The 24,020-nt window shown below is 44.2% G+C and overlaps 2 protein-coding genes across 2 annotated transcripts in view; one reads left to right on the top strand and one right to left on the bottom strand.

The window, feature by feature from the left end:
- The first annotated feature begins 4,180 nt into the window (after positions 1-4,180).
- Positions 4,181-10,617, top strand: MAT2A (methionine adenosyltransferase 2A). Its single transcript, XM_089681692.1, has 9 exons — positions 4,181-4,358; positions 7,351-7,428; positions 7,510-7,632; positions 7,716-7,828; positions 8,024-8,167; positions 8,248-8,466; positions 8,577-8,759; positions 8,886-9,019; positions 9,327-10,617. The coding sequence occupies exons 1-9, from the start codon at positions 4,265-4,267 to the stop codon at positions 9,427-9,429; spliced, it is 1,191 nt and encodes a 396-aa protein (XP_089537818.1). The 5' UTR covers positions 4,181-4,264; the 3' UTR covers positions 9,430-10,617.
- Positions 10,618-21,045: 10,428 nt separating this feature from the next.
- GGCX (gamma-glutamyl carboxylase) overlaps positions 21,046-24,020 on the bottom strand; it is a 73,323-nt gene continuing 70,348 nt past the window's right edge. The window contains exon 15 of the mRNA XM_089681691.1: positions 21,046-21,373. Coding sequence (XP_089537817.1) covers positions 21,205-21,373 — 169 coding nt within the window. The 3' untranslated portion in view covers positions 21,046-21,204. The remainder of the gene's footprint in view (positions 21,374-24,020) is intronic.

Genomic DNA, 24,020 nt, shown 5'->3' with positions numbered 1-24,020 from the left:
ATAGGATAAGTCATCCAGAAAATCCATACAGGGTATAAATAAAGAAACAAATCAGTGAACACAATATAATATTCATTATATGTAATGCTACAAATTATTTCAGAATGTAGACACTTTAGAGGAGATGGTCAGAGACTGCAGACATGTTAAAGATGTTTTGGGAGACTGGACACCTACTACAGGAGACATTCAAAGACTGGTCACTGACATTACAATGCCTTTGCAAATCAATTCTCCAACTTTCAGTACTATACCTGGCCATACACTGAACAAAATGAATCTGGTTCAGTAGGGACTGGCTAAACTTCCATCAGAGTGTGAGCTACCCCAGCTTGACAGAACACTACTATTTAATCAACTTCTGTCAAAGCAACATGTTGGAAAATGTTCCATCAGCCAGCACCTGCAGTCAGTTAGGTACAGCCACTTATCAGTGCCGTTGTAAGAGTTCAATGTCCTGGCAGATGAGTTGTTCTGTCCACCTCATTTGTGTGGATGGAGGAATCAGTTAATTTTTTTCTTATCAGCTCGCTAGCTGAACAAAAAAAAAAACTAAGCTGGTTTGGCCAACATAAGGCTCGCAAAGGTCTGCACAGCAAGTACCAAAGTGCCATCAGCCAGAGAATGGAGTCCAGGGGTCTACACCTGTCCTGGCAGAGGGAATTCCTCCATCCATCTTGTTTTTGTGGATGAAGAAGACTGTTAGATTTTATTTTTTGTTGTTGTTGTTGTTGTTGTTCATCTCGCTAGCTGGGGAAAGAAAACCCTTTTTGGCCAGCTTAGGGCTTGCAAAGGCTATAAGCCAGAGATTAGGGTCCAGAGGTCTACACAGTAATGACTTGGGCCTTTTTCAAGTGATTGCTAATCTTTAAATGCTTTTCTCCAACTGCTTGGACAAGAGAAAAGCATTGTATTCAAAAAGTTTCTTATTTCTGATGAGGATTAATGAAAAAAAAAAGATCATACATGCAATATTTTCAGAGTGATTTCACCTCTCATAGCAATCTATGGCAGTTCGCAAGCATTCATTTCAAGTGATTTCAAAGGAAATGAGAAAGCAAAGCAACATTTTTAATGCTTATCAATACCCATGTATTAACACATTAGGACCATCATTTTTAAAGCAGAACTAAACCTTTCTATCGTTTTTAGCCAAGGAAACTGCTATCTTGACTTCTGTTGGAACTTCAACTGCCATGATGCTGACATGCGATCAGTTATGACTCCAACCATTTGATGGTTTGACAGTTTGGTTGGAAGCACAGCCAAAGTGACAGTTACATTCCCAGCAGGTATGTTTGGAATGTAACTGTTTTTTTTAAATATTAAATCAATGGGTTTAGTTTCACTTTAAGCATTGCTGTGGTCATCAAAAGGATTTGAGGATTCAGTTGCAAGTGTGCTTGCCTTGAATTTAAACTGTTTTGGGAAAATGTTAAATCAAAGTCATTAGCTCCACCTTAAATTTAAATTTGAATTCATAATGTTCTAAAACATTTAATGTGTTTTTGTGGTGTTCCAGAATTCTAGAATAGTGAATTATTAATTTGCCAACTGTCTTTCATATACATTCAAAGCCTCAGATTCTGATACAATTTCTGCTATATCTCATCTTCTGCACTGACATCATATCCATGTTTTCGGCACCTGGCATTTGGTTTTTTTAAATCTCATCTGGCCTTCTTACTGTTACTAACACCATTCAACAGACAATTCAACAGACAATTGTGCTTCATTGAGAAAACCAAAGTGTCCCTCTAAACTAGGCATTCTCAAACAGGATTCATCCAGAGGCTGGTTGTTGATTGGAGCCAGCAGCTTTACACCAAGAATCTTTTTAGCTGTCTGTAGGGATGGCAATCCTTTCATTGACCACCAATGTAAACGGCATTCTTCCTCTCACTGGCCATGATGTAAAGATGCCCTTCTACCTTTGAACATGTTAGGGGACTCCCTAACAAGAGGATCGTTCACTGAACATCATTACAAGCAGAAATTTCTCTAATGGCCACCAAGTAAGGGGAGAGAGTGTGCTTTGGACTAAACACCAATCAACTGGTGCATTCTATCCAATGACAATTAATGTAAGGGGACATCTCTTCCACTCAACACTATTGTAAGGGGACATCTGTTCTAATGACCACTATGATAAGGGGACATAATTTCCACTGACTATCAATGTAAGGGAATATTTATTCTTCTGACCACCAATGTAAGGGGACATCATTTCTGTTGACCACCAATGTAAGGGGACATCTCTTACAATTCTTCTTTATTAAAATTCTTGCAATCAGGGGACACTTCTTCCACTGACCACCAGTGTAAAAGGACTTATTTTCTATTGACCTCCAGTGAAGGGGGGCATCTCTTCTACTGACCACCAGTGTATCGGGACATCTCTTCCATTGACCACCAGTGTATGGGGGCATCTCTTCTACTGACCACCAGTGTATGGGGACATCTCTTCCATTAACCTCAAGAGTAATGGAACATCTTTTCCATTGACCACCAGTGTAAAGGGACATCTCTTCCACTGACCACTAGTGTACAGGGACATCTCTTCCACTGACCAATAGTATATGGGAACATCTTTTCTACTGCCCACCAGTGTATGGGGGCATCTCTTCTACTGACCAACAGTTTATGGGGGCATCTCTTCTACTGACCACCAGTGTATGGGGCATCTCTTCTATTGACCGCCAGTATATGGGGGCATCTCTTCTACTGACCACCAGTGTATGGGGACATCTCTTCCATTGACCACCAGTATATGGGGGCATCTCTTCTACTGAGCAACAGTCTATGGGGGCATCTCTTCTACTGACCAACAGTTTATGGGTTCATCTCTCCTACTGACCCCCAATGTATGGGGGCATCTCTTCTATTGACTACCAGTGTATGGGGCATCTCTTCTACTGACCAACAGTGTATAGGGGCATCTCTTCTACTGACCACCAGTGTATGGGGCATCTCTTCTATTGACCACCAGTATATGGGGGCATCTCTTCTACTGACCAACAGTGTATGGGGCATCTCTTCTATTGACCACCAGTATATGGGGGCATCTCTTCTACTGACCAACAGTGTATGGGGGCATCTCTTCTACTGACCACCAGTATATGGGGGCATCTCTTCTACTGACCACCAGTATATGGGTTCATCTCTCCTACTAAACCCCAATGTATGGGGGCATCTCTTCTACTGACCACCAATCTATGGGGGCATCTCTTCTATTGACTACCAGTGTATGGGGCATCTCTTCTGCTGACCAACAGTGTACGGGGCATCTCTTCTTTTGACCGCCAGTACATGGGGGCATCTCTTCTATTGACTACCAGTGTAAGGAAACATAAAGATCCATTTCTCCACTAACCACCAACATAAGGGACGTCTTTCTCCTAGACATTATTTTTTTCATTTTTATAGTGTGATTATTACAGCAAATGTTTCCATGATATAGAGCAGGGTGTAGTAAAAATGCTCCACCTTGGATTTAAAATATTTTAGGTACACCACATTCTGTATTATTATTACATCTATAAATTGTGGATCTTACTAATGACCAGTGAGCTGTAGATATACTTCATAGGAGGGGTTCCCTGACACCTGAACATTATTTCAAGGATTTCTCAGGGCTAAAAAGGCTGCTGTGAGCTGTAGGAAAATGATAATATATAACATTGCTATCACAACTGTACATTCTGCTGGTACAGGACCCATGTGTTACACTTTGTGACATGAGGAGGAGGAGCAAATGATGAGCAGAACAGCTGCACTACTCCCCTCTCCCCAGTCCCTGCCTCCCTCAGGTCTCCTCTTTCCCTCTCAGACAGGAATAAATAGGCTCCGCCCACCATCTCCCAGTCCATCTCCTTGGACTGTACCACAGGACATAATCTGACTGCAATTCCCTCCCATGTTACACACCTGTCAGCTCACATAGACTTCCCGCTACAAAAGATGTTTGGTGTAAGGCTTATATTTTCTTCCATCTCCTCTGGGTGAGTTCATACCGTTCTACTACCCCTACAATACAACCTGTAGTACATTCTACTTTTAGCCCGGCCCACTCTCCCCAGCGGTGACGTCGTAGTCGGTTGGGGGCTGGGAGTGGTCCGGCGAGGTCGCGCGGGATCCGTGACGTCGGTAAGGCAGGGTATAAAAGCGGAGTCACTGGCGCCATTTCTGCATTCCAATCGGTGAGGACCATTAGACGGTAAAGGGTCGGTGTTTGCAGCGTAGCTCAGTAATACCAATCAGCACAATGAACGGACAGCTGCTCAATGGGTTTCACGATGCTCTCATCGACGAGGGCAGCTTCCTTTTTACCTCCGAATCCGTCGGCGAAGGGCACCCTGGTGAGTTCATGGCGGGGGTCAGTTGGGGGGAGGTAGGAGTTTGGATGACTCATTCTAATGTGACAGGAGCGGACTCAGCGCTGCTCCCTCTTCGGTGGTCGTGAACGCGATCAGGCCGGTGCGCGCCGCCGCCGCAATGCAGCTCTGGCCGAGCACGTGGTGTGGGGCGACCCCGCCTGTGAGTGCAGTGTGATGGTGGTTCTGCTAAGGGCACACTCCCAGCACAGGTTCTGGCCGCTTAATGGGAAGGGGGCACCCATTGCAGGTCCTGGTCACCAAATGGGTTGGGGGCACCCATTGCAGGTCCTGGTCACCAAATGGGTTGGGGGCACCCATTGCAGGTCCTGGTCACCAAATGGGTTGGGGGCACCCATTGCAGGTCCTGGTCACCAAATGGGTTGGGGGCACCCATTGCAGGTCCTGGTCACCAAATGGGTTGGGGGCACCCATTGCAGGTCCTGGTCACCAAATGGGTTGGGGGCACCCATTGCAGTTCCTGGCCACCTAATGGGTTGGGGGCACCCATTGCAGTTCCTGGCCACCTAATGGGTTGGGGGCACCCAGTGCAGGTCCTGGCCACCTAATGGGAGGAGGGGGGCACCCATTGCAGGTTCTGGCCGCTTAATGGGTTGGGTGCACCTGGCACGGGTCCTGGTCACCTAATGGGAGGAGGGGGCACCTGGCGTGGGTCCTGGTCACCTAATGGGAGGTTCTAGTCCCAGCACAAATCTTTGGCTAATCAGGGGTCCTAATCCCAGCACTGGTTTAATCAAATGAGGTCCTAGTCACCTAAATGAGGGTCCCCCAGCACAGATCTTATCCTCCTAATGTGGAATCCTGTGTACAGTTGAATTCTGTATATAAGCTGTCATGGATTGGATCTGTCAGAAGTAGGCTGCCCTGTACTAGTACAGTAAGGGACTGTTAACACCTGAGCAAGACTTTGCCTGCCTATTCCATTTCTTTGGGCTGCTGAGTGTGCAAAGAGCAGGGCAGGTGCAACTTTTTAAAGTCTTATTGCACCAAACTGCATGGTACCACCTTACCGGGGACTTTAGTGGTTGTGAGTCTGTTGCAAGATTTTATTTGAAGCGATGTTATCTAGACACCGGTGTGTCTAACAAGGGCAGTGCTCCCATGAGGGGAAATGTGCCTTTATTGCACCATGTGCACACATCTGCATGGAGTCTGGTTGTAACATTCCTGGGTCCTGCTACTACTGCATACAGCTGTCTATTGAGATTGGAGGAATCTACACCAGGGTTGTGTAAAGTAATGTGTCCTGATGTATGCTGCGAATGCAGGGTGTTCACACAGAGCATACATTGGTGCCCATATACCACCCTGGTGTACAGTTGCCTCTTCTAATCTCAGTGCATGGCTGTACATTGCGTGTCCCTGGAGTCATTACTCGTTTTTTTTTTTTTTTTCTTGGCCAGCCTGATGGCTGAAAAGAGTAATTCATGTATGAACAGCGGTTGAAGGCTATATAGGCTTATGTTCTCACGGTCATGAGATCTGGCTCCCCCATGTCTGCCAGTGGTGGTGTGCACACTCAAATATGACGAATGCCTGAGAAGTGACGTCACCCATAGGCTTCTGAGCCATCATTTCAGTGTACCTTCTACTATAACCACTGCCAATTAACCTGGGGAGGTGATCATGTGACTGGGCTGAAAATGGGTAAACATATGAATATTGACACCAGTTTCAGATTTTTTTTTTTTCTTTAAGACATTAACACTTGAAGCATTAAACGCTGTTAGTATTAAACATGAATGGCTTGTAGGCATTGATGGGAGGATGAACCTAGGCAACCTGGTCAAGTATCCAGTCATGATGGATCTTGATCAACATAAATGACGGTAGATCTAAAGGAGATTGTGCAGTCAGATTGTATAGTGTGGTACAGATTGTATAGTGTGGTACAGATTGTATAGTGTGGCTAGCCTAAGGTGACCATATTTTTACAATCTGTACATTCGCCTTTAACCAAGTAGCACAGGAGTCTGCCTGATTGAACACGGATTAGATTGCTTAGGTTTGTCCTTGGTTTAGCAGTGATTGTATAGTGTTTCTGGGTGACATACAAGGCAATAGGATTTTACGGTTTGGTCTTTATTTGTATGTGAGGAGGGAGTTGTTTGCAGATAAACACTCAGTAATTTCTGATATTAGATTGTGATAATAGAGGTGTCCACAAGGATTGTAGTAAAGGCTTCAGATTGGCTGCCCCTCCATAAGCTATGACATGGGGAAGCCTGCTGAATATCCTTGTGCGTAGTCTTGGGATGGATCCTGTGACTGCTCAGGCCCTGCCTCCTTGGTGGGTGTTGGATGGATTGGCCCAATGGCTGAGTGTCTTGAAGATGGATCAGGTTTCAGGTCAGAGGCATGCTTTGGACAGCTGCAGTGTTGATTGCGTATTTCCCTGCTTCTACATTTAGCAGCAGCTCTGGGTTGTAGTTGGATTGAGTTTCTTAGAAGGCAGCAGAAACAATTGAGTACTGATGTGATATCTTTTTATTTCCACTAACATACAATTTTGAGGACAAGCTTTCAGGGTATGTCCCATTCAAAGTCCAGGCAGTATGCAGAGAATACAGGGGGGTATGTCTGATGTGAAGCCCTAATGGTTCCTTGACAGTGGTTTCCCTATTCTTGTATTTACTTCCAATGAAGTGCACTACTTGTGCAATTCCAGCATTGCAGTGACTACTAGGCTGTATATTAAGAGATGGAAAAATATCCTTACAGGTGGTCAGAGCAAAAAACAGAGGTATTGCATGGCGATCGGATGTCGGCATTGTATTACACTCACTACAGTAAGCAGTTCATGAAGAGGCAGCTGTGAGCTGGAATCCATTTATAGCACTAATCTTGTCACCTTTCAGACTGAATAGATATTAATCAGTCAAGGATAGATGATGCTACAATCTACATTTGTTAATTGTAGTCCTGATGTCTGAATTAATATGAATGTTCTCCACAGACAAAATTTGTGACCAAATCAGTGATGCAGTCCTTGATGCCCACCTCAAGCAAGATCCAGATGCAAAAGTAGCTTGTGGTAAGTCATCTTGATCAGTTAAATGTTTGGGAGGATAAACTGTAACCGCTGTCTTAACCACAGTACATGTTTCACCTACAGAAACTGTGGCAAAGACTGGCATGATTCTCCTAGCCGGTGAAATCACTTCTCGTGCTGTAGTGGATTACCAGAAGGTTGTGCGGGACACAATCAAACATATTGGCTATGATGATTCTTCCAAAGGTGAGTGCTGAATTGAGGCGCTCAAAACCTTTTAACTAGCTTATTAGTGTTATAGTATTTGTAATCTGCTGTCATTTATTCAGGTTTTGACTACAAGACCTGCAATGTGTTGGTTGCACTCGAACAACAGTCTCCTGACATTGCCCAGGGTGTTCACTTGGACAGGAATGAAGAGGATGTGGGAGCTGGTGACCAGGTGAGAATTAATAATTCAGTTTAAGAATTTTATGACAGTGGTTGTACTTAAATTACTGCCAGTGTTGCTTAATGGTAACCATGTTTAAGATCTGTACTGGTTTGAACAGTGAGACTTCAACCTAGGCCCTTAGTACTGAACAGCCAGTGTTACCAGTATTGCCTTTCATCTTAATGAATTGTATTTTTACTTTAGGGCTTGATGTTTGGCTATGCTTCTGATGAAACTGAAGAGTGTATGCCTCTTACAATAGTGTTGGCACACAAATTGAATGCAAAGATGGCTGAGCTGCGTCGCAATGGGACTCTACCATGGCTTCGCCCAGACTCCAAGACTCAAGTGAGCAAGCTGAAAATAGTAATCTAAAAGGGTTTTTTTGTTGGCAGTATAAACATTGGTATGAAACTTTAATTTGGCAGGTTACAGTCCAGTATATGCAGGACCGTGGAGCTGTGATCCCAATCAGAGTGCATACAGTTGTAGTGTCTGTTCAGCATGATGATGGAATCTGCCTGGATGAGATGCGTGATTCACTGAAGGAGAAGGTTGTCAAGGCTGTGATCCCTGCCAAGTACTTGGATGATGATACAATCTACCATCTGCAACCAAGTGGGCGGTTTGTAATTGGTGGTCCACAGGTAAGACTGAGTTGTTTTTTTTGTTTTTTTTTTTTTTTTTTTTTGTTAATACTGTAGTCTTGTTTGCAACTTTGTCCCATGTATTAATGCTGACATCTGACTGTTTTTAGGGTGATGCTGGCTTGACTGGACGCAAAATTATTGTGGACACTTATGGTGGTTGGGGTGCCCATGGTGGTGGAGCCTTTTCTGGCAAAGACTACACAAAGGTGGATAGATCTGCTGCTTATGCTGCTCGTTGGGTTGCAAAGTCCCTGGTAAAGGCTGGCCTTTGCCGTCGTGTGCTTGTCCAGGTATGTTAGCCTTTGCATTAACTGAAGTACCTGATGGACATGGTAGATTAACAAGCAGTTTTGGGGGTGGAGAACAAGCTGTTAAGCTGTCAGTCACCCCAGATGGCACTTTTTTGTTTCTTTTAGGTTTCTTATGCTATTGGTGTTTCACATCCTCTGTCTATCTCAATCTTCCACTACGGAACCTCACAGAAGAGTGAGAGGGAGCTTCTGACTATTGTGAACAAGAACTTTGACCTCCGCCCTGGTGTCATTGTCAGGTAAAGTTGGTGACCATAGTTTTAACAAGTGGGAGGGAGGAGTCATGACACATAAAGGTAGATGTCCTTGTAGTGTAAAGTAAAAGGGCTTGTCGTGTGATAACTAGACCGAGATGAGAAGATGGAAGTTTTGGTCCACTGGTGGGCCATGGCAATCTGAAGTGGTAAGTATAGTGTCCTGGACATCGCTGGGGTAAGTGCCCTGTACAGAACCATTGGCCAGGTTCTTCCCATAGTTGAGACTTCACACCACACAACATGCTAATTTCCATACTCTTGTATTAACAAATGAACTTGTATATTCCAGGGATCTGGAGCTGAAGAAGGCAATTTATCAGAGGACTGCAGCCTATGGTCATTTTGGTAGGGAAAGCTTCCCCTGGGAAGTTCCCAAAAAGCTGGAGTACTGATTGTTAGGCTTTTCCCCCTTTGACTTGCTGGCGTTGCATACAGAGAAGCCTGCAGGCTTGTAAGGTGGGAAAAGGCCCCTTTTAACCTTTCCTGTTAATCTATTGGCTCACTGTATAGTCTCCAGTGCCATGCTGTGCTTGTGGAGAGGGGACCATATTAGCTGTTTTATCACCTACATCCTTTCCTGTCTATTTGGTGCTTCTAGCAGTTGAGGCTTTTCTGTCAATAGCCTTAAGTTATCTCCATGACCAAGTATTTTTATCCCTGGCATAGTTCCAGATCTGCCACTGTGTAACCTCCCTGTGGTATTGATTGTACAGGACATGAGTGTTTGGGTCCTGAGTGCTTTCATGTAACCTATAGGTACCCACCTCCCTAGGCATGCCCTGCGTGCACTTAAATTTTCCCTATGCATAAAATCAGCACTTTGCCAAAACCATACACTCAGAATTTCTATCACTGTTAATGCAGTGCACACCTTCCCAATTTGAAGGAAAGTGGCCTCTAATGGTTACAAATATTCCTGGTGCCTGTAGACTCACTCTTTTTTTTTTTTTTTTTTTTTTGTATGGCTTTTTTTAGTTTCCCTTTTCATTCAGCCACACTGCACAAATCTCCCTGCCCAGTATGTAAAAGCTGCAAGCCAGTGCCATGTCTGTTTTATTTATTCCCCCTCTGCAGTTGTCTGGTGTGGCTACAGAGAAACCAGTGCAATGCAGAGTTGAGGCACAACTGGCAGGGGGCAGGGAGAGTTGAGGATCTTACTTGAAAAATGGATGTGTAACTGCTTTTATTTATTGTGTTGCCAGACAAGGCGTAAATACAGAGTAGCCCATGTCACAGGCAACATTTTTATTTTTGGTACACTTTATGCTGTTGTATTGGTTCTGATATCCACACAACCAGTAACCTCTGGCATGCTGAGGTGTAGTACAGAAAATCCTTGGCTGCACATTGCAGAGGTCCTGGCTTGTATCATGTGTAAGCTTCTCTTGGTTAGAGGGCCCCCTGCAGGATAATGCTATGCCAGTGTTGTACAGAGAAACTGGTGGTTTACAACTGTCCTGTGGTGGGCTCAGACTGAGTCAAGTTCCACAAAGCACCTCCAATTTTTTTTTATTCCATGTGTCTGGTTCTGGTAAAAATTTTGAGATTTCATGAATAAAGTATTAGGGTCTCCTTTGAAACATGTGTCTTGACTGATTATTAAATGAGAATCTAAACAGGCCACAAGAGCATTTCCTCTAAGCAAGTTCACATTGTAACAGTGTCGGTCAAAATCTTAACATGAATACTGTAAGGCTTTTTGGAAGTAGCATTATCGGGGTGTGGACCTGAGTTTAGGTTCTTGTGCCTGTCAGATGGGTATGTGAATCTGGTGCCTGCTCAGAGGTCTGTGTCCATACTGGAAACTCATTCATGCAGTCACTGGGCCTGGCACATTGAGAGTTGCATGGATGGAGTTTTCTATTTTAGGGGTGGTGTAGGGAGACTAGTGCCCCCTTAGATGTGCTTTACTTGACTGGGATAGAGGGCTGATGTTGGCTTTTTAGTCTGCCTACTGCTGTGCTGTCAATCAAATAGTGGACCTGATGGGAACTAGTCTCTTGGGTGTCTACTCAGAAGTATTTCCCAAAAGCTGGGTAACATCACCTGTATCCCTACCCCTTGCTTACATTAGATTATATCCTAGCTGGTAGACAAGAGGCCAGGGCTACAGTACATCTCATGCATGAGTTTCCCAGCACTGGCATAACTCCCCTGTACACCAGCTCAATGCTGGGCTTTTAGTTTTACTAAACCCACAACAGTAAAATCAGTCTGTATATGCAGTAAAGCATGCCTGTTATACTCATTGTGGGTTAATCCAGTGTTCTGCCTATTTCAGTCAAGGCCCCCGTCTAAAGTGGACAGGCCCGGGGCACCCCCGTCTAAAGTGGACAGGCCCGGGGCACCCCCGTCTAAAGTGGACAGGCCCGGGGCACCCCCGTCTAAAGTGGACAGGCCCGGGGCACCCCCGTCTAAAGTGGACAGGCCCGGGGCACCCCCGTCTAAAGTGGACAGGCCCGGGGCACCCCCGTCTAAAGTGGACAGGCCCGGGGCACCCCCGTCTAAAGTGGACAGGCCCGGGGCACCCCCGTCTAAAGTGGACAGGCCCGGGGCACCCCCGTCTAAAGTGGACAGGCCCGGGGCACCCCCGTCTAAAGTGGACAGGCCCGGGGCACCCCCGTCTAAAGTGGACAGGCCCGGGGCACCCCCGTCTAAAGTGGACAGGCCCGGGGCACCCCCGTCTAAAGTGGACAGGCCCGGGGCACCCCCGTCTAAAGTGGACAGGCCCGGGGCACCCCCGTCTAAAGTGGACAGGCCCGGGGCACCCCCGTCTAAAGTGGACAGGCCCGGGGCACCCCCGTCTAAAGTGGACAGGCCCGGGGCACCCCCGTCTAAAGTGGACAGGCCCGGGGCACCCCCGTCTAAAGTGGACAGGCCCGGGGCACCCCCGTCTAAAGTGGACAGGCCCTATGCTTCCAAATCAAATATATTAGGACCAGTGTGAAAAAGTGTTTTATGCCATTACTGAGCTAATGTGACCCCAGCAGGAAAGGAGAGGGTCAAACAAGGATGCTGTGCAGGCAACTGACATCCTCCAATTAATGTCATGACTGGTAGGTTGTAATATTTGCACAAAGCCTGAGGGTTTTTGTGCACAAAGTCAGGCTTCTTCCACTCCCTAGTGTGTAGTTTTTGTGTGTGGGTTTTTTTTTTTGGTGAAACTGACATTTTGCCAAAGCACCCTGGTTGAGAGGCTGGGTTAATCCTGCATTGTGTAAAGGCTGTTTGAGCCTGTCTTTGATCACCTTCCAGTGCCTCCTCTTGCCACATCTCCTATCAGGAGATATACCCTGAACATGCTCAGTTTGGTGTGTTGCTGGAGGTTTTCTTAGAGTGCATGTGCTTGGCACAGGGCCAATGAGTGCTGTCTAGATAGAGGGTCAGGGGTCCTGCAACCTGAAAATGCTCAAGCTTTAACCAGTGCTTGACTGGACACTGAGTCACAAGACTGTTCTATGCTGCTGAAGAGAAGGTGTTTAACAGTTTATATTAAAATAATTGCATTTACTGTGGGAGGACCAGAGCTAATGATTGCAGGGTCCTGGGTTTACTAACACTTGGAGCATTTTTTATTTTTTTTTAAATGCTAGTCTGCCCTGTGCAATAGTATTGCACAGAGCAGCCCCCACAGACATCTTCTGGGGGGGGGTCTCCTTACAACACTCTACTTTTACTCTGTGCCCCCCCCCCCCCCAGTAAACAGATACAGGGCCACATATACAGGCCTAAACCAGGCTGTCTGGAAGCATTGCCTCCTCAGAGCATTTGACAGGAGCCAGTGGCACAGCAAGGCTCAAGCCCAAGGTGTAGGGCAAGGGTCTGGACCCAGCAAGGGAACAGGTACTAATCTGATGCAGAAACTGACTTGTGGTCCAAGCAGGTCATTTTCTTCTGGAGGGCAGCTTGCTCCATCCTGTGTGGCCTACTGCAGGACCACAAAGGCAATAAGATCACAGGAGAGTTGAGAAGACTTGCTTTTAAGGCCTTACTCTAGTTAACCCCCAAGGCAACATGATGCTTGGTGGTGGGGTAGCCCTGGTGATGGACTCCCCCTTAGTCCAGCCACACACCACCTTTTTCTGGTGGGCACAGCATAAGGAAGTTCTGCACTGAGGTAATCTACTTGATGGGGATAAAGGGTTGAGGCTCTTCTCTCTACATGAGGGTAGTGTGGGGGGGGCCACAGTGACCATTGATGTGCCTGTGCTCCAGTGCATCACAACACTTGTCATTGGTGCTCTGCAATACACCAACCTGAAGTACTGCAAAGGGGGGGGGCTATAAAGCACTGTTCAATTCCAGGTTTGGGGTGAGTAGTGATAGAATTATCATTGGGGTGCGAACTTTATGAACTCATTAAAAGGCCCTTTCACACTGCTCCATTGTAAAAAATCGACATTTTCTGGTTGCCTGACTCCAAACATGCGCCTGTTAAACATGGGCAGAGTTTTACTAAGCAGTTTAGTGCACTTCTTAAACATGCAGCTTGACTCTTAAACCTGCACTGGTGTGAAGAGTTCCATATGATTTAAAGTGATGCAGTTTTTACTGCTTTTTAACCCCCCACCAAATAGCACATAAACATCTGCCCATTGATTGTAACAGCATAGTAGCACTATTTAGCAAGTGGTTTCTTGTACAGGGGTATTGTTACATGTAGTCTGTTATGTTTTAAATATAATTTAAGACCAAGCAAAGCCTATTCCCAGCTAACACTGCCCTAAGATGCAAGTAAGATTATGGACACCCTGCAACAACATGGAAATTCACATCTAAGGGAATGCAGACCCTGCCATTGTGGTAATTATAAAAACTGCAGTATACATAGGTCACCCAGAGAGAAGTTTTGTTTTCTTCCAATAAAAGTGGAGTAATATCTTAAATACAGAATAAGCTTCCACAATGCACCTGAACTGGTCCAGCAAAGCATCCATAGTTGTGGAGCAAATGATAAGAATCTTGGCCACATTGCTATGAATAAGAGCACAACCAAAGAAGGGATCTGGGGAAATTTCCTTGAGGCTACTGATCAGCCCTAGCAGGCCCCATCTACAGGTACCATGAAAACCTACTGTATCCACAGGTGGTAGCTTTAGTAGCAACTGGGTATGTTCTACCTGGTGACAAGCCAGGGGTGCACAGTACCCCCATCATTTATTTCAATTTGTAATGCAGATGAGGGGTACATAGGTGTTTGTTAGTGCAATAAAAGGAGCATCCTGAGCTCCCAAAATGTTGGGGAGGCAAACTACTCAAAGATCTATGGCTATACAAACAGCTCCCACTCATGTAAGGCTTTTCACTGAAGGTAGCTGACCTCTGCTCTAAATAAGAGGCCTGCTAGTATCTATTACTGCAGTAGATGAAGAAGGGTGGGATACCTGCATTGAGACAAAAATGCACACTGGCACCCTATGGTGTTGCTAATAAGGTCCAAAGTGAAAATGTCCTTGGAGGGTCAAAGGCTAGCTAAAAATATAGCCAAATAGAAGCATATTAGAGCATCATTAGAAACCATGCTCTAATTTATTTTATTGATAAAAAAAACCTTTCCTTTTCAATCTGCAGCTAATGTTTTCTGTAAAAGTGAATGCAATATGGCATCTTAGCATTCTGTACACTGTTCATGTATATAACAACCCCAGAAGAAATTAGATATGATTTTCTCAGAAGTCTGCACTATGGTTTAAGTCAAATTTTAAGCATCCCCTGTAATAGAAATTTAGGTTTTGGTGAGATACTCAACAAGGCTAAAATGTTCTACAGGGAAGAAGGCCCTGAAGTTTTTTTTCATTAGAAGAATGCACCAGATGTTTATAACCAATCAGATACTTCCATTCAGAATCTGGTGAAAAACACCTATTTCTTCAGAGCAGAAAAAGGTAGCAGTGTACAAGAAAGTTTGTTAATCCACCCCAGGTTAACAATATACAGTTGTGTTCAAAATAATAGTGTGTTGAAAAAAGTGAATAAAGCTCAAAATCCTTCTAATAGCTTTTATTTCCATACACACAAATGCATTGGGAACACTACACATTCTATTCCAAATCAAAACATGAAGAAAAATATATCAAATTTGTGTTGTTCCTCTAAAAAAAAATTGAAGAAAAGTGAATATTAGACTGTTCAAAAAAATAGCAGTGTTTGTATTCTTTACAAACTCAAACATTTTGCTTTCCTTTGAATCACTTAATATTTAGTTGTATAAGCACTGTTTCTGAGAACTGCTGTACATCTGTGTTGCATGGAGTCAACCAACTTCTGGCACCTGTGAACAGGTATTCCAGCCCAGGATGATTGGACTACATTCCACAGTTCTTCTCTGTTTCTTGGTTTTGCCTCAGAAACTGCATTTTTTGATGTCACCCCACAAGTTTTCTATTAAGATCCAGGGATTGGGCTGGCCACTCCATAACGTCAATCTAATTGGTCTGGAACCAAGATGTTGCACGTTTACTGGTGTGTTTGGGGTCGTTGTCTTGTTGGAACACCCATTTCAAGGGCATTTCCTCTTCAACATAAGGCAGCATGACCTCTTCAAGTATTCTGATGTATTCAAAGTGATCCATGATCCCTGATATGCGATAAATAGGCCCAACACCGTAGTATGAGAAACATCCCCATATCATGATGCTTGCGCAACCATGCTTCACTGTCTTCACAGTGTACTGTGGCTTGAATTCAGTGTTTGGGGGTCATCTGACAAACTGTCTCCGGCCACTAGACCCAAAAAGAACAATCTTACTTTCATCAGTCCACAAAATGTTGCACCATTTCTCTTTAGGCCAGTCAATGTGCTCTTTGGTAAATTGTAACCTCTTCAGCGCGTTTTTTTCAACAGTGGGACTTTGCGGGGGGCTTCTTGCAGATAGCTTTGCTTCACATAGGCATCTTCTAATTGTAACAGTACTCAGAGGTAACTTTAGACCTTCTTTGATCTTCCTGGAGCTGATTGTTGGCTGAGTCCTTGACATTTTAACTATTCTATCCATTCGAATGGTAGTTTTTCGCTTTCTTCCACGTCTTTCAGGTTTTGGTTGACATTTTCAAGCATTTGTGATCATTTTAGCTGAGCAGCCTATCATTTTCTGCACTTCTTTATATGTTTTCCCCTCTCCAATCGACTTTTTAATCAAGGTACGCTGTTCTTCTGAGCAATGTCTGGAGCGACCCATTTTCCTCAGAATTTCAGAGAGAACTGCACTGTAACCAGCATGTACAACATTTGCTGCCTTCCTTCCTTAAATAAGAGCAATAATTGCCACCTGTTTTTCAAAGAATGAATGACCTCACTAATAGAACTCCACACTGCTATTATTTTGAACATGCCCCTTTTAATAAGTGATTCAATTACACAGAATGGGCAGCATGCATGTTATGACTGTTGGGTCTGTTGGATTTCTATTACTATACTACACCTGCTAGAAAATTATTTGCCATGTAGAAATATAATTTCTACCAAAAACAGTGATTGGTCAGGTTAGTGATGTCTGACTGCTATTATTTTGAACACAACTGTATATTGCAGGGTTTTTGGTTTTTTTTTTCTCAAAAAAAGTGGAGTTACACTTCCATCAAGTTAAATGCTCTTTGGACACAGCATCAGCCTCCCAGCTACACATCTGTAGGGACATCCAACCCAAGCAAAACAAAATTAGATACTTGTAAGAAGCCATCACAGCTTAAACAGAAGGCTCCAGATGTTTACTCAAATTCGTTTCTGCCAACTCAGGTCGAAGGGCCAAACCAATCAATTCAAATGTAACCCTTACTGTGGTAAAACTGGCAGTGGCAGGAAATATAAAATGGTGCAAATAGGGAGGTAGCTCCTGATGCTGCAGCGGGACTGGCTGAAGCAACTGCTATAGGGGGAACTCAGAAAAACAAACTACTGTATTTAATGCACAGTGGGCAAGTGGTTAGCACCTCTGCCTTGCAGCACTGGGGTCTTTGTTCGAGTCCTGATCAGGACATTATCCGCATGCTGTTTCAATGTTTTCCCTGTGTTTGCGAGGATCATCTCCCACACTCCAAAGACATGCTGGTAGGTTATTTGGCTCTTGTCTGAAATTGGCCCTAGTATGAGATTCTACTGTGTATGCCCTTATGGCTGCCTGACCAACTGCCCCAATGACAAATAAAGCACTCTGAAGCCCCAGGAAGAAAAGCACTATAGAAATACAAATTCATTCATAACAGCATATTATGTCATTGTTTGATATTGCTCATAGATCTACCTAAGTGCAAGTTTCATTTATACACAAGAAATGAGAGGCAATCTCTTGGAAGGGGGAACCTTAAGTTGGCCATAGACAGGTAAATTTTTTTATTCAGCCACTTTGGGCTGAATGAAAACACAAATTGATTCCTCCATTTTCCAGCATGTCCCTTTTATCAACTGATGTTGATCAGGGACAACCACACACTGATTGAAATGCAGCTAGGCCCTGCTGAATTGGCCAGATTTCAATCCATCTATAGTATAGCCAGCTTTAGACAGTTAATGGAACAAGTGTCCCCATTAGAAAAGCTGCCCTCTATATTTCAGAGTCAACTCAAAATGATGTATTTAATTCACCCAATTCATGTTAAACTAGACGAGTACAGAGAAAGCCAACTAAACTAAGAAAAAACATGAAAGACATAACCTGAGGACATACTAGCTGAACTGAATATATTCACTTTTGAGTACAGCCAGTTAAAGGGGAAACTATCACCTTGGTAAAAACACAAATGTTTCACATACTAAACTTGGTGTAGAGTTGATCACCCTAGAGTCATCACAAAAACCAGTCTGCACCTGAAGAAAAAGAGGATTAACCCCCATGATTTTCTGTCTGCAAGAGCTGTGAAAATGTGGAATAGTTCTTCCCAGGATCTGTTTCTAGCAAATTCTAGATAGCTTCAATATAGGGCTGGATGCGTTTCTAAATGCACATACTGTATTTTTCGCTCCATAAGACGCACTTTTTCCCCCCCCCAAAAAAGGGGGGGAAAATGTCAGTGTGTCTTATGGAGCGGCCGGTCCGGTATTCCTGCCGCCACCACGTCAGAATACCGGGCCGGCCGCTCGTCTCTTCTCTGCAGCAGAACCTTACCTGTTCCTCGGTCCATTGCTGTGCAGTCTTCCGGCGCCGGCTTCTTTAGTGTGGGCACCCGGCTGCGCTTTGTGAATGGTACGGCGTCTTCTGGGACACATGACAGGTCCCAGAAGACTCTGGACCAATCACAAAGCGCAGCGCTTCTCGCGCATGCGTAGTGGGCACCCGGTTGCTCACACTAAAGGGAGGACAACTCCATGGAAGTGGTAGCGGGTACCTGTCAAATTCAGGTACCTGCTCCCCCTCCCTCCCCAAAGGTCTGCTGGTCATCTCCTGTACTATGTCTGCAGTCTCTGATCATCTCCTGTACTGTGTCCGCAGTCTCTGGTCATTTCCTGTACTGTGTCTGCAGTCCATTGGTTCAGGATATTTTTTTTCTTGTTTTCCTCCTCTAAAACCTAGGCACGTCTTATGGTCAGGAGCATTTTATAAAGCGAAAAATACAGTAATTTAAAGCAGGGGAAGGCAACCTTTGAGAGGTGGAGATCTACCTGAACAACATGAAAGATCAAAAGATCACTGGGGTTCAGCGCCTTTAAAAAAAAACAAAAAAAAACAAAAAAAAAACAAAACTAGCAAGGCCTAACCAAATAGCAAGGAAAATGTAGAATAATATAATAAAACAAAGGTCACTGTAAAAATACAAACTTAGCCTACCTAAAAAATGGACAATATCAGTCAGTCAGCAGGGCAGTGGATGGAGTCAGTCAGTAGGGCAGTGGACAGTATCAGTAGGGTGGAGGTTGTTGTCTGTCAGTACAGAAGTAGATGGTGTCAGTCAGCAGGGCAGTGGACAGTGCAGAGGATGGTGTCAGTCAGTAGAGCAGTGGATGGTGTGAGTAGAGCAGTGGACAGTGTCAGTAGTTTTTATTTTTACATTATTATTTTTTAATATTTTTCACAATTACTTTAGGAGCTCTGTTGAAAGGGGAGCACTTGGTGGAGGGGCCAGGCAGCAGAAAAAAAAGGAGGGGCAGCAGGGGAGGTGTTTACTAGAACCTATCCCCTGGATTTTCCTCCTGCAGCAGCTGTACGGTGGTGGGAGGGTGAGGAGGAGATGCTAGCTTTCAGCTGCTCCTGGAGGACAATAAAAGGGATTGTTGGAAGGCAGGTATTTAAAGAATCTGAACTCCCAGCAAGTGGCTGGGAATCAGGATTTTTCTGCCCCCTCCAGCTACCCTGGTGCCCTAGGCAGCTGCCTTAGGGCACCAGTGTGGTGAGGGGGCAGGAAAATCCCAATCCCCAGCCATTTGCTTGGGATTCAGATTCCTAAAATACCTGTCTGTGGGAGGGAATCCCCTTCCCTCCCACAGACAGGTATTTTAGAAATCTGAATTCCCAGCAAGTGGCTGGGGATTGTGATTTTCCTGCCCCCTCCTGTACTGGCGGAGGACACTGCTGGTGGGGGAAAGAAGGGAGCCAGAGGTCTCTGCTATGGGGGAAAAGGGAAGGGGGTGATATGAGGGGCAGTAGAGGACATTGCTATGGGGGTGGCCCTGCCCATAGCAGTTTCCTCTGCACATCACCTCCCCCCTTCCCCAGTAGTGTCCTCTGCCTCCACTCTCCACTGTGCACTGAGAATAACAGCAGTAGCAGAGGAGGCTGGGGGAAAGGGACCTGTTCGCAATCTACTTCTCACCTTCCCACGGTTGACAGGTAGATCGCGATTGACGGGTTGCTGACCCCCGATTTAAAATCAGAAGGAATCATTTTACATGTTCCACCCTAAAAATGGGAACATATCATGTTCTCAGAGGCGAACTTATCTTTTACGTTTCCGTAAATCAGGATCCAGGTAGTGTTTGATTTTCTTTTGCAAACAAAAATTATTTTTTTCTTCTGGTAGAGCAAATTAAACCATGCCTCGTGATCATCACTTTGTAGGTTCACCTTCAGAGCTGCATGGTAAAGTACACCTGTTGTGAGAGAAACATGGAGGCTGCCACTACTGACAACCCCTTCTGAGAATGCTAATTGCCTAGCTGTCACACTGACCCAACTTCTTCAATCTTTTGACAGAGAAAAAGTATGCATAAAAAGACTTCTGGCCTTTTGAACTTTCCTAATTTGTATATTCCTTCAGGAACAAAGTATTAAAGAAGCACTAAAGGCAAACATTTGTTTTTCATTTTGGATAGAGTAATGGAGGGTTATAACCCCTGTAAGGTTTATATTTGCCATCTGTGTCCTACTGGGGAGATTTCTCTTCACTGTCCCATTGCCAAAACAGGAAGCAAGAAAACAAATCCCTATAAAGTTCAGGAATCCCTGACTGTCACCAGAACTAATGTCCCCCTTGAAGATATTACCACTATTTGGCTAAAAGGTTAACACTTCCGCCTGGCAGTACTAGGGTTGCTGGTTTAAATCCCAACCCCAGCACCACCTGCCTGGAGTTTGCATGTTCTCCCTGTGACTGTGTGGATTTCCTCTGGGTACTCCAGTTTCCTCCCACACTCCAAAGACATGCTGGTAGGTTAATTGGCTCCTGTCAAAATTGGCCCTAGTATGTGTATGTATGAATGTGAGTTAGGGACCTTAGATTGTACGCCCCTTGAGGGTTAGGGACTGATGTGAATGTACAATATATGTATGTAAAGCGCTGCGTAAATTAACTGCGCTATAGAAGTACCTGAAATAAATAAATTTGTGTTCTGGGGACAACCCAAAATTTGGGATTTTCTTTCACCTTTGGTGATGATGGTAAACATGAAAAACAGAGAATGCATCTCCATAATGGGGCACTGACAGCAATAAAAACCTGACAGGTGTTCTAATCCATCTCCACAATTCTGCCTTTAGCTGTACTTTAGGTTAGTAGGTCAGCTGAAGCTGATGATCTTTAGACTAACATTTTAAAGAGATGGAAAAGGAGCTAAACAAAAGTTTTTTTTTTTCCCCAAGTACAATTTAAGAATCATTTATTTATGCCAAGATACTTGATCTCTAGCACATCTCACAGTCGTGTGTTTGATTTGATTTTTTTTTCTCAGTAAAAACTGTACAATAATAGATAATAAAAAACAATCACAGTAATATACTGCCTGGTCCACAAAACACAAATTACAGATCTGTATGTTCAGGTTCCCTTGTGGAAGGCTCTCTTGTCTTGTCTTCCTGCTGCCTTGAATCCTCATATTTGATACTTGCAAATGCTACTTCGTCTGCTAACTGGTCCAGTGATGGGCGGCCCACAATGAGATTTCGCAGAGAAATGACTGTCATCAGGAAACTGAGCCAGACAACAAAAATACATAAGGAATTGTAATAGATTTTAAAATGCAGTATAATAAAAGCTCTACAGAATGATGCAATTCTTAGTTGCATTTCATACATAAAGTGTATGTCTATGGTCAAAAAATAATTATATTCACTTGCACACTAAATTGCAACATGTTTCTAGACTATTCCTATTAATCTGAATGATCTTAAAGTCTGTACATTTAGTTTGTGAAGATCCCCACACATTTACTTCCTGAAATTCCATATTCACTGTGCCCTGTGCCTAGGCACTGCTGTGACATACATTTCCCAGAGCCTGCCTTCTGAACTACAAACGTGCAGAGAGGAGGTGCTACAAGAGGCATAGTGCGTATGAGAATCACAGGTTGCAGGCAGCAATATACCAGGAAAAAGGGAGGATTTCCAGAGTCCTGTACTGTACTTCCAAGAAAAGGATTTCACTTAATTGTACATTGCCAGATGCTGGGATGTCCCCACACAATACAAATGGGTAGCAGGCAACACAGCAAGTAATGCCAATAGGCCCAAAAAGGAAAAAACACGGGAACCAAACTCAGAGAGCAGCTTGAAGCACCTTATGGCTGAAGTTGGCTTCTGCAGAGGTTTGAACATCCTCCTGGTAAGACAATGTCTGAACAGAAGACCATGTGGCAGCCTTGCCAACCTGAGAAACAGACACCAAATGCCCAAGAGGCAGTGAGAAACATACAGTTGTGTTCAAAATAATAGCAGTGTGTTGAAAAAAGTGAATAAAGCTCAAAATCCTTCTAATAGCTTTTATTTCCATAAACACAAATGCATTGGCAACACTACACATTCTATTCCAAATCAAAACATGAAGAAAAATATATCAAATTTGTGTTGTTCCTCTAAAAATTAAAGAAAAGTAAATATTAGACTGTTCAAAAAATAGCAGTGTTTGTATTCTTCTTTACAACCTCAAACATTCACTATATAAACTGAAAAATGTTTGAAGATTTTGCTTTCTTTTGAATCAATTAATATTTAGTTGTATAACCACTGTTTCTGAGAACTGCTGTACATCTATGTTGCATGGAGTCAACCAACTTCTGGCAATTCAGTTCGGGGGAGGAGCCCGAACATGGCGGCCGAGGAGAGCGTGAGGCACTAGCATTCTGCTATGCTCCGCTTTCCATCCTTCCCAGGGACCTTCCGAAACAAAAAAATGAAGGGGCAGACTCACCGCAGTTAGGTGGGCCGAGGAGGAGAGGTCGGAGAGCAGGGGAGGTGAGTGGCCCGTGAAGAGAGCCAGGAGCCAGGTCAGCCGGAAGAAGAGGAGACGCGGCGGGACCATGTGACTAGCCGCGGAGGATCTCTGGGAGGAGGTGAGACCGGCCGGCATCCCGAGCAGAGAGGGAATTGCCGGTTCACTCCTAGCCTCGCTCCCCGGCGCGCAGACTAGCCCTGGACCCTGAAAAATTAGGAGAAGCAGTCTGTTGCCTTGTGATGACCCCTAAGTGACCGAAAAGCCAAAGGAGACCCGGAGGAATCCCCCTAGGACTGAGAAAAGCCCTCTACCCGACGACCAGAGCCTCTTACAAGTAAAGAGACGGGTGAGTGAGAGCGGCTGGGGCTTTTTTTTACATACTGGAATATTGTGTGTGTATTATAATCTCCTGTGGCAGAGGGGAGGAAAAAGGTGAAAGAGAGGAGGGGGGATTCCCAAGGGTCAAAAAGAGGTGGAGAAGAGAAGAGGAATAAGGAGACACAGAAAAGTAAAGTAAAAGGAAAAATAGCAAGGCAAGGCTGGGTTAACAAGCCATAGACATATGACATACATCTCTATAAGGGGTCATAGAAGAAAACAAGACCTATAGAGGACATGAAGAATAAAGGAATTAAAGGAGCAGGGCTCAAAGGGTCCCAAACGGGAACGATCAAGAAATATACTACTCAAGGAAATAGTACTCCAGAAAGGCCCCAAGATGCTAGTGAATAAGGTGAAATGGAAATCAGTTTGGGAAGTAACCCTAGATTATCACTGGACATGAATAGCAGCTGTAGTCAACAAACGGTGGAAAGGCTGGAGAAAAACGAACCTGAGGGTGAACTACATGTACCAAATAAAAAAGAGATGATACAAAATGTTTCAAAGTCTGGAGAAAATGATAAAGCAAGAAATGACATCTATTCGGAATGATTTGGGGCACCTGTTGCTGAGAGTGGAGGAAACAGAGGAGAAAGTTAAAAATCAGGCCCAAACCATTGTTAAACTAGAAAGGAAGATAATAAATATGGACTTTATTCAGAAAAAACTTCTTTATAGAATGGAGGTTCAAGAGAATAAAGAAAGAAGGAGTAACCTTAGGGTACGAGGAATCCCAGAGTCTGTAAAAGGGGAATCACTGTATGAACTAGTTAGTAAAATTCTAAACTCCATAATGGATAGAGCGGAATCAGAAGTGATTAATCTGGATGGAGTGTTGAGAACAGGAAAGCTCAAACAGATCATGGGGAAGGAGAGACCGAGGGATACAGTTGTTCAATTTCAAAAATCTGGGGACAAAGATAAGATTTGGAGGAAGATTAAAGGAAGATCAATAATTAAATATAGAGATTAGATATCCAAATCTATGCGGACTTAACATCAGAGACCCTATGGAGAAGAAGATCCT

This window comes from Staurois parvus, unplaced genomic scaffold (genome assembly GCF_062004578.1).
Source record: "Staurois parvus isolate SC_StPar_1 unplaced genomic scaffold, SC_StPar_1.0 ptg000276l, whole genome shotgun sequence".
Lineage (NCBI taxonomy): Eukaryota > Metazoa > Chordata > Amphibia > Anura > Ranidae > Staurois > Staurois parvus.
The sequence above is the reverse complement of the archived record's forward strand: the minus strand, read 5'-3'. Positions and strand labels throughout refer to the sequence as shown.

Bases quoted from the DNA above. Each gene is read 5' to 3' on its own strand.
- MAT2A (XM_089681692.1), top strand. From the start codon at position 4,265: ATGAACGGACAGCTGCTCAATGGGTTTCACGATGCTCTCATCGACGAG. The intron at 8,467-8,576 runs GTAAGACTGAGT...GACTGTTTTTAG, and splicing joins TTGTAATTGGTGGTCCACAG to GGTGATGCTGGCTTGACTGG. The intron at 9,020-9,326 runs GTAAAGTTGGTG...TGTATATTCCAG, and splicing joins CGCCCTGGTGTCATTGTCAG to GGATCTGGAGCTGAAGAAGG.